The sequence below is a fragment of the Trichechus manatus genome, unplaced genomic scaffold (genome assembly GCF_000243295.1).
Source record: "Trichechus manatus latirostris isolate Lorelei unplaced genomic scaffold, TriManLat1.0 scaffold00071, whole genome shotgun sequence".
Classification (NCBI taxonomy): domain Eukaryota; kingdom Metazoa; phylum Chordata; class Mammalia; order Sirenia; family Trichechidae; genus Trichechus; species Trichechus manatus.
In genome coordinates, this window is record NW_004444007.1 from 3,121,595 (window position 1) to 3,136,701 (window position 15,107).

Here is a 15,107-nt window from a genome sequence, read left to right on the forward strand (position 1 = left end):
CAGAATAAAGATTTAACTGATGGAGGCCGTTAAAAATATTTCACTTAACATTAATTGTAAAAAAGTGAAAGATAAACGAATTCTGGAATTTTATATCTTATCTGTTCTTTTCATAAGGCGAATGGAGTGTGTTTCCTTGATACATGTTTACTTCAGCGATAGTTTTGATAGGCTAGCTCTTTCTTCAGGAAACAAGTTCAAATAGGTCTTTCCCAAGATTACCTCATATTAGAATCACCTCCTGACTTTAATAGTGATGTGAAGATAATGTGTTTGGCAATATGCTAATTACTAATTGGGTACTTGTAACAAAGTGAGGCTTGTCTGGAGGTGGGAAGAGGAGAACTGTTATAATGGGTGCGGCTGGAGGTAAAATAGGAAGGAATTCCATGAGGGGGGTAGTTAGACAGATAGAGAAGAACTTTGTACTATGGGCATGACTTACTGCACATTCTGCTTTTAAAAAGTACGGTTATTAGCACCTTCATCATCATCCCACTTGGAGCATTCTACTCTCCCATCCCAACCCCCCAACCCAATCCTAGGCTGTCCCAAGTATATCCATTGCTGTGCAGTCCATTCCGACTCATGGCAACCCCATGTGTTACAGAGTAGAACTGAGTCCTGGTAAAATCTTAACAATGAAATTATATGCTACTTGTCACATCTTACTCAATCTAGAAACTGAAGGAGAGCGTTTATTTATTAATATTTACTCTATTTCAAACATGCTGGTCATTTGTTGTCAGTAGAAAGTATTTCCATAAAAATAGGGTATAAAGTGATTTTTAACAAACTAACTCCAGAGAGCTGGAAAAATAATTCCACTTCTGAATACTTTGTAACTGCAAAACTCAGCAGAATTCTTAAAACTTATCTATTAATGCACTTTTTATTTGGATAATTTATTGTCTGAATTTATCTTTGGATTCAGGTTATTTCCCGTACTAATGATGCCAGACTACAGTGTTTTAGTCTTAGACATTGTCAGCTATTATTATCTTCACAATATTGACAAAACAGCACCAAGAGTCTACATGTTATTAAAATTTCAATAGCATTTCATTTTTAAAACTTTTATGACTGGCCAATGAAAAAAATCAAGCACCACTTGTAAAAGTTCTTCCAATATCCTTAAATATATTCACATACCATATACCCCTCAATATATTTTATTTTAGGAAAAATATAAGCCACAAACTCAGAACTTGCCAGTAAAATATATTTTGCAAGCTTTCCAAATACTAATTTGTAGCAGAAAACGGATTTTCAACCACAAATGTTATTTCATATGTATATATATTTTTTCTTAAAGACATCATACTTTTAAAATATATTTGCCTCTCCTGTTAATAAAATGGCAGTTCAGATCCACCAGGTGCTCCTTGGAAGCTCTATGGGGCAGTTCTACTCTGTCCTATACGCTCACTATGAGTTGGAATCAACTCGATGGCAATGGGTTTGGTTTGGTTTTTCTGGTTAAAAAGAGGATAACAGCAGCTGGAAAATGATAGATGTTTAATAAATAATTATTGATTTGATAGGATTTGGGGCACTTTTTTAATTCAGAAATTGTCTTCTGGATTAATCACGGATATGTCCTTGATGGGTAAAATATTTAACGACGCATGATGCATCAAAAGAAGATGGAAGGAATACACAGAGTCACTGTACCAAAAAGAATTGGTTGACGTTCAACTATTTCAGGAGGTAGCATATGATCAAGAACTGATGATATTGAAGGAAAAAGTCCAAGCTGCACTGAAGGCATTGGCAAAAACAAGGCTCCAGGAATTGACGGAATACCAATTGAGATGTTTCAACAAATGAATGCAACAGTGAAAGTGCTCTCTCGTCTATGCCAAGAAATTTGGAAGACAGCTACCTAGCCAACTGACTGGAAAGATCCATATTTTTGTCCATTTCAAAGAAAGGTGATCCAACAGAATGCAGAGATTATCAAATAATATCATTAATATCACACACAAGTAAAATTTTGCTGAAGATAATCCAAAAGCAGTTGCAGCAATACATCAACAGGGAACTGCCAGAAATTCAAGCCATATTCAGAAGAGGACGTGGAACCAGGGATAGCATTGCTGATGTCAGATAGATCTTGGCTGAAAGCAGAGAATACCAGAAAGACGTTTACCTGTGTTTTATTGACTATGCAAAGACATTTGACTGTGTGGATCATAACAAATTACGGATAACACTTAATTGTGCTCATGTGGAAGCTGTACATAGACCAAGAGTCAGTCGTTCTAACAGAACAAGGGGATACTGTGTGGTTTAAAGTCAGGGAAGGTGTGCATCAGGGATTATCCTTTCACCATATCTATTCAGTCTGTATGCTGAACAAATCGTCTGAGAAGCCGGACTATATGAAAAAGAACACAGCATCAGGATTGGATGAAGACTCAGTAACAACCTTCCATACAGATAACACAACCTTACTTGCTGAAAGTGAAAAGGACTTGAGCACTTACTGACGATGATCAAAGACTACAGCCTTTAGTATGGATTACACCTCAACATGAAGAAAACATAAATCCTTACAACTGAACAAATAAGGAACATCATGATAAACCTAGAAAAGATTGAAGTTGTCAAGGATTTCATTTTACTTGGATCCACAATCAACGCCTATGGAAACAGCAGTCAAGAAATCAAACAACTCATTCCATTGGGCAAATGCGCTGCAAAAGACCTCGTTAAAGTATTAAAAAGCAAAGATGTCACTTTAGGACTAAGGTGCGCCTGACCCAAGCAGTGGTATTTTCAATTGCCTCATATGCATTTGAAAGATGGACAATGAATAAGCAAGACCAAAGAAGAAGTGATGTCTTTGAATTATGGCACTGGCAAAGAATATTGAATATACCATGGACTGCAGAAGAATGAACAAACCTGTCTTGGAAGAAGTACCACCAGAATGCTCCTTAGAAGCGAGAATGGCGAGACTTCCTCTCATGTATTTTAGACATTTATCAGGAGGGACCATTCCCTAGAGAAAGGCATCATGCTTGGTGAGGCAGAGGGTCAGATAAAAAGAGGAAGACCCTCAAGGAGATGGATTGACACAGTGGCTGCAACAATGGGCTCAAGCATAACGATTGTGAGTATGGCACAGGACATGGCAGTGTTTCTTTCTGTTGTACATAGGGTAGCTGTGAGTTGGAACCAACTCGACTGTACCTAATAACAACATGCCCTTGACAGAAATGCCCCATGGGGTTTCCAAGGCTGTAATCTTTACGGAAGCAGACTGCCACATCCTTCTTCCATGGAGTTCTTGGTGGGTTGGAACTGCTGATCTTTCAGTTAGCAGCTGAGTGCTTTAACCACTGTGCCACTTATGAGTCAGAACCAACTTGATGGCAATGGGTTTGGGGTTTTTTTTTTATGACCTTGATATTAGATTGGTTTTAAGTACACTAAATCAAAGACCTTATCCAAGATAACTAATTAGACGCTTTTCCTAATCCGAGTGATGGATCGCCATTCAGCTGGAACACTGTCACTCCTACCTTCCCCAGTTTGATCACCCAGAAAATCTTGGGTGAGCTGTTAAGAGGAACAAGAGACACCATGTTGGAAATGCTCTAGGGCTTCGTTTTAATCCTCTCCCTCTGTTTCCTCCTTTATCTTTAAAAAGGGAATTGTTATGGAAAATAAGAGGCAGCAGTGCTAAAAGGAACCAAGCAATAGGTTGAAGTTCAAGGCTTGAGCCTCTAAATTACATTTCTACCATTAATAGTTTTGGGATCATTGCAAAATTACTTTGTTTTTAACAGTTTAGTTACTTCTTTCTCCCTCATTTATAAACATATGAGGTTGGACTAAATTTTCAAGGCCTCTTCCAGTTCCCAAATCCCATAATTCAGAGTACCCATAAAAAATAACTGTAACTGTGGGATGTTCCTTTTCTAAAGTAAAGTTGTAAAGGGTATAGACTTTTTTCATTAACAAATGCCAGAAACTATGCGGAACTTCGTGGGTGCTGGATAAATATTAAACAATCAATTTTATCTTTCATCTGCAAAATGGGGTGAGTAATGCTGACTCCTCTCACAAAATTCTGTGTGAGAAATAATAAATGAGAACAAAGCACTTTTCAGATAATGAAGTAATTCACATAAGCTGCTTTAATAGGTCTGAGGTCTAGATAGATGATGCAAGAATAAAGTGTCTTTTTTATTACATCTGTGAAATACAACAGTCTTTTCATCTGTTTAAGAAGAAACAGTCATTATCCTTGCTTATCACCAAAAAGTCAGCATGAGTAATTTCTGTGCAAATAGAATTTTTCATGTGATTTTAACATTTATCACTTTTAACAAAATGCAGCTTTTATCTTTACCTGATATCAAAATGGAATCGTATCTTGATTTAAGTAGTTTAATGAGGCGTTCCATCAACATTATACTACTCTGCCCTAAGAAAATGCTTTTTGAAATGACTGATAAGCTGCACAAATGAGAAAATTGTAAATTTAATAATCCTCCTACTCAAAAATAATTCAATTCAGGGATTGTTACTAAGGAAAATGATGCATTGCATTCTAGCTTGCAGGAGACTTCCACAGTATTTTTTTTTTAATGTTAATGTTCAATAAATAATATGTTCTGTATTTTTTACAGTGTTCCAACAAAAGACAGCCAGAAAACAATCTGGTAGTGACAAGTTCCATGGTCCTTCTAGGAAACAAGGTATTGAAACTAACTTTAGTTTATTTAATAATCTCTAAATAAGATTTAAAGAAATTTTATGAATACTGAATAAATTCTCCTGGGAGAGAAATAAATAATGTATGCCTGATTAATTTGAGTTTTAAGTTTATGTCTTACTCAAATGTAATTTTTCCATAAGATCCATGCATAAAAATTACTTTAATTAACAAAAACAAGAAATAGCCTTAGAATGTTTACGATGATGTTTTTGATGCTGTTATCAGGGCTCTAGAAAGGTCAAGTAAGACAAGTTCTCTAACATGCCTCAGACACCATGATTTCATAGACCATTAGAAGTTCTGTGACTTAACTTGGTGGGAAGGGCAGATGATTACTCTTCCAAGTTTCTCAGAAGAAGGAACCACCATGAAATTTCTGGACTCTATATTGAACTCCAACCAAAGATTGTACACATTTCACACTATTCGTTTGCCTTCAGTACTTGATCCAACATCTTCTGAACAACTATTTGTCATGCAGCGAGGAGCTGAAAACTGTAGTCACAAAGACATCTCACACAAGAAGAGTATTTTCCTCTTGTTCTACAAGGAGGCAGCTGTGTCTAGTTTTCCCTGAAACATTTGTCTCCTATTGAAAGGAGAGAATCCAGAAGGTTACTCATTATGATTTTTCTGGCAATAAAACCTGGGTTAAAATTCAAAAATAAAAAATGTATAATTTGGCAGAAGTTAGGGATAACATTGGCTGGCTCTGAGAATCAATGAACATACACCAAACCAAACCCATTGCTGTCGAGTCAGTTCCGACTCATAGCAACTTTAAAGGAGAACTGCCCTATAGGGTTTCCAAGGCTGTAATCTTTATGGGAGCAGATTGCCTGGTCTTTTCTCCCGAAGAGTGGCTGGTAGGTTCGAACCACCAACCTTCCGGTTAGCAGATAAATCCTTAACCACCGTGCCACCAGGGCTCCTTAATGAACATATACAGACCTTTTACCCTCAACCTACCTTTGAAATAGCTTGAGTCCAAAACGATACTACCTTGAAGTTGTTACCAGTGAATTGTTGAGATACTAAAATAAAATTAGGAAATTATTTCACAGCAGTCACCCAAACGTTTCCATTGTCAGTCTCCTTTTGTGCCATTGTGGAGATGACTAGTGATTTTGCCAACTTCTAACACCCACTGAAGTATTACATGCACAACCTCAATGGAGCTACTTCTAGAACATCATGAATCATTCTACAAACAAAGGCGTGTCCTAAAGTAAGTCTTCATCCATCATTTCAAGTGGCATTTCCAAGGGCAACAGTGTTGTATTTAGATCATTCTTCCAATTAAGTATATGGTGTTTGAATGCAACACATGATGAAGCTGATCTAGTCTCCCATGAACTATGTGAATATACTGCTGCTAAATTTACATGCAAAAACCTCCTTTCATTTAACAATTTTCCATTTCTAGTGATTTCATTTTTTTTGGGGGGGGGGCGCAGGGAGAAGATATACGTTTTTATTGGGGAACAGATATATCTTTTTGTGTCTACTATTATGCTCCAACTTTGCCTTCGGTTCTCTAAAGAAATAAATGGAAAGCTCCATATGAGATCATTGTACAATTAGGACTAGAATAGTTACTTTAAAAAATCTAAACAAAATAGATAAGTTTATTGCTATATGGACTCCTCCATATATCTCACAGAGCTTTGGAAAGGATAAAGAGAGGAGATGGAAAATGATTTGAACACTTTGAAAGGAAATTTCCCAGAAGTCTTTTTATAAATTGTTCAATTATCATGTTTTTAATTAAATTATTCTAGAATTAAGGGAAAATGTAAAGAAGACCACAGGACATGAAAGAAGATGAGCAGTAAGTGTAATGAACAGATTCTTGGAATACATGAAATTATCAATTATTTTTCTGGCTGTCCCACAGAGAGCAATATAAGGAAAAACTGCTAGTATCCATTAAGTCTAGAAGAGCCCTATTATTATTGTACCATATGTATAGAAAATTACATAGCTATACTTATAGAAAAGGGAAGGAGAGAATAGTGAAAGGGAACAAGGACCTTACTATAAAATATTTTCATGGATTAATATTTGCCCATATTTTGTTACCTAGTTTGTCTCATCAAAATCAACTGTCATTAGATTTTTTAAACTCTTTAGGGGCTAAGATACTAAAAATTTTAATCAAATTTTGCATGGAATTTTTTTCTCTTTGGATACTTAAGTACAACTTATTGATGAAGTTTTGGTAGGTGAACTTAGAACAGTTTCCCTTTGGATGCTGGTAACTCAGCAGAATGGAACAGAATATTGTTCTGTTTGCAAGAACTAGGGGAACATCAAACCTTATGAAATATTAAAAAAAAAATTCCTGATGACTGTAATCTGCAGGTAAATCGGCATTTAGCATGAGAAAAAAAGATTGAGAAGATTTTAAAAATAAAAGAATTTGGTACTAAAAGGCTTACGCCGTTGAACCATTTTTCTGTGAACTTTTTTCAGACATTTATGACCATCCAACTCCTGGGACATACTAGGCACTCAAAATGCTTATTCAATAGTTATTTTCAAACATCCTGAAATTCCGTGGTATACTGGAGAAAGAAGTATGTACTTCTCCAATGATGATAACTTTATCTGGTAGAGAACAACAACAAAAAAAGAACCTTTTATAAAATGTTTGTGGGGGGGGGTCAAGATTTTATAAAGGATTAGCCACATTCTTTGAAGAAATTATTTAATTCTTCCACTATATGCTGGAAGGAAAAGGGATTACAAAAGCCAACTATTTTCCCACTGAAAGTGTTAGCATTTCATATGTCCTAGGTTCAAGATGGAGCCCTGGTGGCATAGTGGTTAAGAGCTTGGCTGTTAACCAAAAGGTCAGCAATTCAAATCCACCAGCCACTCCTTGAAAACCCTAGGGGGCAGTTCTACTCTGTCCTATAAGGTCGCTATGAGTTGGAATCGACTCGACGGCAACAAGTTTGTTTTGTTTTGTTTCTGGGTTGAAGACTACCAAGGGATTGCCAGGAAGTTGCATTATTGCTAAGTCAAGGAATTTTCCTGAGCAACAGAAAAAAATTAATTGGCACCATCTTGATAGAAGCTCAATGGATTGCTTCAATTCAATTTTCACATCTTTAAAAAAAAAAAAAAGGAAGGAAAAGTGCTGAAGACATTGGATCACAGATAAAGTTTTCCATTAAAATACAATTTTTAAATTAATTTTCCCAAGTTGTTTTAGAAATGAGAAAGTGCCAGAGAGCATTGTCACAGATAAAATATGTTCCCATCCACACTTCCATCATGTTTCCTCCTGCCCAAAACTGAACCTCACAGGGAAGTCAAGGGTTTGTTCTTCAATTTTACAAGCCAGAGAACTGAATTTTGCTACTGTGATAGGAGCTGACCAAGTCTGAGTCACAAAGGACTGATTTATAACCTCCAATTCCAATCTATTAAGCCTAGACTAGGGAAATAATGCTTGTATTCAGTAGGCCCCTGTCAAATAAAGTTTCTATAAAACATAATTAGTAATTAGAAGATTACTAGGTGAACATGGATCAAGTCAAAGGGTGCTACAGGAATGTAAGGGCCCTTCATCAAGGCCATGGAAAAATCAAGTTAACTTTCCCTGCCTCACAAAGTTATATAAGAGTCTAGGGTCAAGATGGTTCATGTCTTCCATACCTGTTATATCCTATTCTTTGACTGTACTCAGGGACCTTTTCTATCCTCACCAAAATCATGCCCATTTTACTAACATAGTCTTACCTCAGATATAATGTATGGCAACTGATGAGGTTTACACATTTGCAGCAAACCATCACCCTGTGATCAGGGCTCAGCAACTTGACTAAACTTGTTCATCCACTAATCTGCTCAGCCACACAGATAAATAATGGACCTTATCAAGGAGGTGTGGTTGCTGCCATTCTTAGAGGGAAAACCATTTATTTGAGGGGTGAGGGTAAGTGGGAGGTAAGAGAAGAACATCCACCCTAACCATACTGCCTGTACCAGTGACTCCAAACTCCAGATGACCATAAGAATTATCTGTAGACCTTCTACAATTCAGTTGCCTAAGCCTTACCTTAGACATGGATGAAAAGTGCAACAGGTGGAGAATAGTAATCAGCAAATAATCTAAAAATCATGATCCAAAAAAAAAATAAACCCTACCAGAAGAAACCATATGTTTCAGAGGCCATATTGTGGCCGCATTTGTCCTATAAATAGCTTGTATTTTAAAAATAACCTGCACAATATATTTTAAATTTTTCACAAACATTTAAAACCATGTATCATGGAAAAATTAAGATTTCCAACACCCTCATTATATATCATTTACTGCAAATGATATTTATTATTGTTTATTATCAATTCCATGTTGTTTTTCTTACATTTGAGACATATTTCTTTAAACTCATAATTCTATAAAACATGGGAAAATATGTGTATCAAGAAAGTCATACTATGGAGAAAAAAATGAAAGAAGGTATCTGTGATAATGAACACTATTCCAATGTGTTCAATAAGTAGGAGCCCTGGTGGCACAGTTGATAAGCACTCGACTGCTAACTGAATGGTCAGTAGTTTGAACCCACCAGCCACTCCATGGGAGAAAGATGCAGCAGCTGCTTTCATAAAGATTTACAGCCTTGAAAACCCTGTGGGGCAATTCTACTTCTGTCCTATAGGGTTGTTGAGTTGACATTTGACTCGATGGCAATAAGTAAGTCTTCCTTGTGCATAAATTTTATCTGTCTGGCCCCTATAGGTTTATGAGTTTGCAGTTCTTGGTAAAGTCCGTATCTACCAGTTCTTCACCCCACACTACAAAATCATTATTGGCTGGTCTTTGGAAGGATGCACGCTCATGGGAAAGATATACTGTGGGAACATATCTTTTATGTGTTCTCTAAGTGCCCAGTGCTGCAGCAGTTTGATAAATGTTAAATAATAAAGCTTTCTGGAAGTAGGAGACCTGGGGAAATGTAGAAAGTATTACCATTATGTGGGGAAAAGAGAATGCTGGTCTCTGAGGTATTTTCATCAGGCTGTTTTTGCCAGAACTGGATATTTTAAAAAGAAAAGGGAAAATTGTCAAAATGTGGTCATTTGTACTCCATGAAAGCATAATAATCTCAGTTCCCTTTTCCGGTATAACTTACGTTTCCATTTGTCATATTGCTCAGAAAGTTTTTTGTTAAGGTAATACCTGGAAAAACTTGTGTAACAACTGAGTTCTTTTCTAAAATGGTGACATGCTAGCAGCTCACACTGTGGCCTCTCTCAGAAGTACCTGTGAAGGCCAGGCATCAGAAAGATGAAGTTCCTAATAATAGTGAGGACTGACACTGGAAAACAATCAAATTCTACAATCTGGGACCAATTCTAATTAATTCTAAGGTTGAAAGAAGGAGATTGAGACAGCTAAAATTGGTAGTCTACCCCCACTGTCTATAAAATAAAACAGTCCTTTGCTCATGAAAGATGGTGGAAGACATTTAATCCCTCCATCACCCACTGACTCACCCTCTACTACACAGATGCTAATTTTTAAACGCACACCTCATGCCAGTGCTGGTCTTTCTGTGTACATGCAGGGACTAGTCTCCTAGGAGGAAGTGAGGAGAGGGACTCATTGCTGCACATTGCAACCTGGGACCCGCTAGTACAGCTCTGTGGTGGAGGGACTGGAGGTCAAGAAGACTTCTGCTAGTAATTTATGCAGGAGGTTATTTGTGTGCAGACCTAATAGTACATAATGCCAGAGAACCGTGTCCCAACTCTATGTGGCAAAGCACTGGAAGGAAAGCCTGATAAACTCTGAGATCTTGAGTTGTGAACTGTACTTGTCAAACTGCTATGTAGTTCTAGGACTTAATAAAATTTGACCTGAACCAAACATCAGATCTCTTGGAGAAAAATGATACTATAGGTTTGTTCTCTTCAAAAATAACTGAAGAAAAAGAAAATAATAATAATAAGAGAACTTCAAAAACTACTCCAGAGGAAGGGAAGGAGAATTGTTTTGTTTTGTTTTGTTTTTTTAAATTGTGTTTTAGGTGGAAGTTTACAGCTCTATTTCTCATATAAAAATACATACACATATTGTTTTGTGACATTAGTTGCAATCCCTACAGTGTGACAGCACACTCTCCCTTTCCACCCCAGGTTCCCAGTGTCCATTCAACCAGTTCTGTCCCTTCCTGCTTTCTCATCCTGCCTCAAGACAGGAGCTGTCCATTTGGTCTCGTGTATCTGATTGAACTAAGATGCACATTCCTCGCATGTGTTATTTTTGTGTTATAGTCTTGTCAAATCTTTGTCTGAGGAGTGGGCTTCAGGAATGGTTTCAGTTCCGGGTTAACAGAGCGTCCGGGGGCCATAGTTTCGGGGGTTCCTCCAGAATTTAAGTTAATAAGACCATTAAGTCTGGTCTTATTATTTTAATGACTATATGTCTTAGTTATCTAGTGCTGCTATAACAGAAATACCACAAGTGAATGGCTTTAACAAACTGAAATTTATTTTCTCACAGTTTAGGAGGCTACAAGTCCAAATTCAGGGTGCCGGCCCTAGGGGAAGATTTTCTGTCTCCGTTGGCTCTGGGGGAAGGTTCTTGTCTCTTCAGCTTCTGTTTCCTGGTTCCTTGGAGCTGTCCATATAGCTTGGCATCTATCTTCCTCCATCTCTGTTTGCTTAATCTGCTACTTTTGTATTTTGTAAGAGATTGACTCATGACACATCGTACATAACAAAGGCAACCCATTCCCAAACAGGATTATAACCACAGGCATAGAGGTTAGGATTTACAGCACATATTTTTGAGGGACACAATTGAACTCGTAACATTATACCATACTTATCCATTAAATATTTCATGTCTTAGATCCCCTGTTGTTGGGTAATCAAGTTACTTCCTTTCAAATTTTCAGTAAAAATCTACTTTTAGCCAGTCGCCCAGGAATGGAAAGAATTTTAACAAAAAACCCAATTTGTTTTCTTACCTAATCTATAGGTTTATATACTAGCTGCAAGAGGTTTCTTGATGTGCGTTTCTCCAATACTTGATCAAATGGACAATCTTTTAGAGACAGATTGATCCAAAAGGAACTGAAACATTAGAAACTATAGTTTTCCCTGAAACTTTTCCAAGAAGAGACCAAGAGGCTGCCATATGTACAGCTGGCAGCCTGACAAATGCTTTTTGATGAAAAGTATGTTAAACTCATGCTAACTCTTCTGAAAGTAAAATAATAAGAAATGTAAAATCAGGGAGGAAAGAAAAATTACCTCCCATTCCTCATCAAATAGGGATCTAGATGCAATAAAGCAGTCTTGCAAACCCTACCAAATGATTACAAGTTACACATTTTTGTTTGACTACTTAGTCTGCCCTTAGGAAGAAAGATAGTAAAACACCTAAATCATTGGTCTTCGCAACTTATCATGCCTAATAGTAATTTATCAAGACAAAATGTTTTAATGCTCTTAGCGTAGGAAAAAAACAAGAAGTAAAAACAGATATTTGTAAAATTATTCCAGTTGTAAACAACTAATTTGAGGACTTGATACCAAGGACTTCTACTGTTGCTCCTAATTTTGTTCTTTTGTTCTCTCTGCACAATTACCCAAGACTGGATGAAAAAAAAAAAAAAACTAATTTTACTTACATTTTAATAGCTAGAATTTGAAAAATGAATGTAGATGAATGTTATTAAAATTATTTAGCATTTTGTGAATCCATCTAAAACTGCACATACGGCAAAACTGAAACTGGTACAGTTTTCTGGGGACACCCTTGAGATAACTTCTATAAAAGCAGAAAATCCAGCTGCCTGAGTTACTTGACAAAAATGGATTCACACTTGGGTGAAGGGATGATGGAAATGAGGAGGTAGGTAAATGGCATAGCTGTTAAATGATGATGCGAAATCTACACAGTCTGGCAGCGGTGGCTCATAGAATTCTACTGCAAACTGCATTTCATGAACTGAATTTGAGTATGAAGGTCTATAATAAGCAAATGATATAGAAGCAAGATCTCAATTGTTATCTGTGCTTTTTGCTGCTGAACCAGTTACCCTCTGGCTGACTTATGCTTCTCCAATTCCCCTGGGATTTCATGCTCCATCATCCCTGAAGAAAAAGATTTAGTACTGAATTTGTTGACATCTTGTTAGTTCAGGGAGACTAGAACTTTTGAAGAGAAAAGACAAAGCAAGAAAGCCCCCATGGGAATCAGAGGGTTTCAGAGTAGAAACCCTGTGTGTTCCATAGAGTTTTCATGGCTGTGACCTTTCAGAAGCAGATACCTAGGTGTTTCTTCCAAGTCACCTCTGGGTGGGTTGGAACTGCCAACCCTTTGTTTAGTAGCCAAGTGCTTAACTACTGGCTCCACCCAGGGGCTCCTATCCCAGGTTCACATCTCCTCAAATACTAAAAATCTGCTATCAAATACTTAAGTACTTCTCTATTCTGGAATACCAAAAACCAAAACACAAACCCATTGCCATCAATAACCAATCCCAATTCTATCAACAAATCCTCATAACTATAGAAATTGAATGCCTTCCCCATTTCCCAAACCTTCTGGTCTAGATACAGTCTAGTTTATCTATTTCTTTCTTGAAGAAAGGCTCCCAAGTTCTTTCTTGAAGAAAGGCTCCCAGTAATGAGCAGATTTCTCCAGGGGCAGCTCACTAGTGTAGTGAGCAGCACTGCCTACTCTCTCATTCTAGATTCTGGTGGCATATTTAGATTTGACAGTGCCTTACAACATGTGCTACTGCTGAGTTACCTTCTTCCGCCTAAGATAGTACAATGAGCATGTTGGACCTAAGGGAAAGATGTAAATGAGAAGGTACAAACTGAAATGAGTGCTGTAGCCAGACAAATAGCAGAAGTGCAGGAAGTTGTCTGGTGACTATAAGGAATGGCAAGGGTTGTGGTAACCCGGAGATCATGTGCCGTCCCTAAAGGCATGCAGGTTCATTTATGCCTTTACACACTATCTTGTACAAACAAAACACTGAATTCAGCCCATGGTCTGCCAGTTTTCATCTCAGGCTAGTCTCTGGTGTGGTGTTAGCGCCCACACATGGGAAATCAAACTATGTAATTTTTTTAAATTTTATTTTATTTTGTATTGTACTTTAGATGAAGGTTTACAAAACATACTAGCTTCTCATTAAACAGTTAGCACATATATTGTTTTATGACATTGGTTAACAACCCCATGACATGTCAGTACTCTCCCTTCTTGACCTTTTCATTTTTCTTGAGCTGCTCTCAGGATTCTTTGTGTTTGGTTTTGGCGAGTGTGATTATGATATGCCTTGGTGATTTTCTTTTGGGATCTATCCTATATGGGGTTCATTGCACTTCTTGGATGGTCAGCTTTTCATCTTTCATGATATTGGGGAAGTCTTCTGTCAGCAATTCTTCAATGATCCTCTCTGTGTTTTCCATTTTCTCCCCTCTGTTCTGGTACTCTGATCAGTCGTACATTTTTGCTTTTGATTGTATCCCAAATAATTCACAGGGTTTCTTCATTTTTCTTCGTTCTTTTTTCTGATTTTTCCTCAAAGTTGTATCCAAGTGTTTGTCTTCAGTTTTGCTGTTCCTGTCTTCCATCATTTCAAACCTACTCCTCAGCCTTTCTATGACACTGTCCATTTCTAAAATCTTGTTTTTTATCTTTTGGATTTCTAATTGTTTTTTGTATGATATCTAGTTGTGAGTTTATTTTGATATTTTGTTCTCATATTATTTTCCTGAATTCTCCATTTTTTGTTTGTATTTTCCATGAATTTATCTGCCTTTCCATGAATTTGTCTATTTTTTCCCCATTTTCATCTGCTTTTTGCTTCAACTCTTGGATAGCTCTGAATATTAGAGATTTGAATTCCCTATCAGGTAGTTCCAGTGTCTTTTCTTTTACTGGAAGGTCATCTGGATTTTTATTTTGGATGCCTACTGGAACTATCCTGTCCTGTTATATATATATATATATATTATATATATATATATAAAATATATATATATTATATATATATATTTATTTTGATATTGTCTGCTGTGTTCAGGACATTCAGTAGTTATTTTCTTTGTTTATTGATTGTAGATTTGTTTGTTTCATCCTGCTTTTTTGTTTTATTTGCTTATGTCTTAGCAGGCAGGCTGTGCATTATTTGTTGTTTGCTTGACTGTGGACATGATATTTTCCATCCCCTTGTCCAATGGTCAGGGCTAATCTCTCAGCTATGGTGCAGCAGGGTACGTCCAGCTGAAAAGAAGGAGCTATTATGGGTTGTTTGTAGTAGGTACTGGGGCCAATAAGGTGAGCCAGAGGTCAGTGCAGGGCAGTTTCCAGTAGGCCATGCCCGTG

At 37.0% G+C, this 15,107-nt stretch overlaps 1 protein-coding gene across 7 annotated transcripts in view; it reads left to right on the forward strand.

Moving 5' to 3' along the window:
• The window catches only part of LOC101351339 (B cell scaffold protein with ankyrin repeats 1), a 242,724-nt gene that overhangs the window by 207,122 nt on the left and 20,495 nt on the right, over positions 1 to 15,107 (forward strand). For 6 of the 7 annotated variants that reach the window (XM_023734728.1, XM_023734731.1, XM_023734725.1 and 3 more), the window contains exon 6: positions 4,644 to 4,712. The exons of the other annotated variant lie outside the window; for it this stretch is intronic. In XM_023734728.1, coding sequence (XP_023590496.1) covers positions 4,644 to 4,712 — 69 coding nt within the window. The remainder of the gene's footprint in view (positions 1 to 4,643; positions 4,713 to 15,107) is intronic. 7 annotated transcript variants of the gene reach the window in all.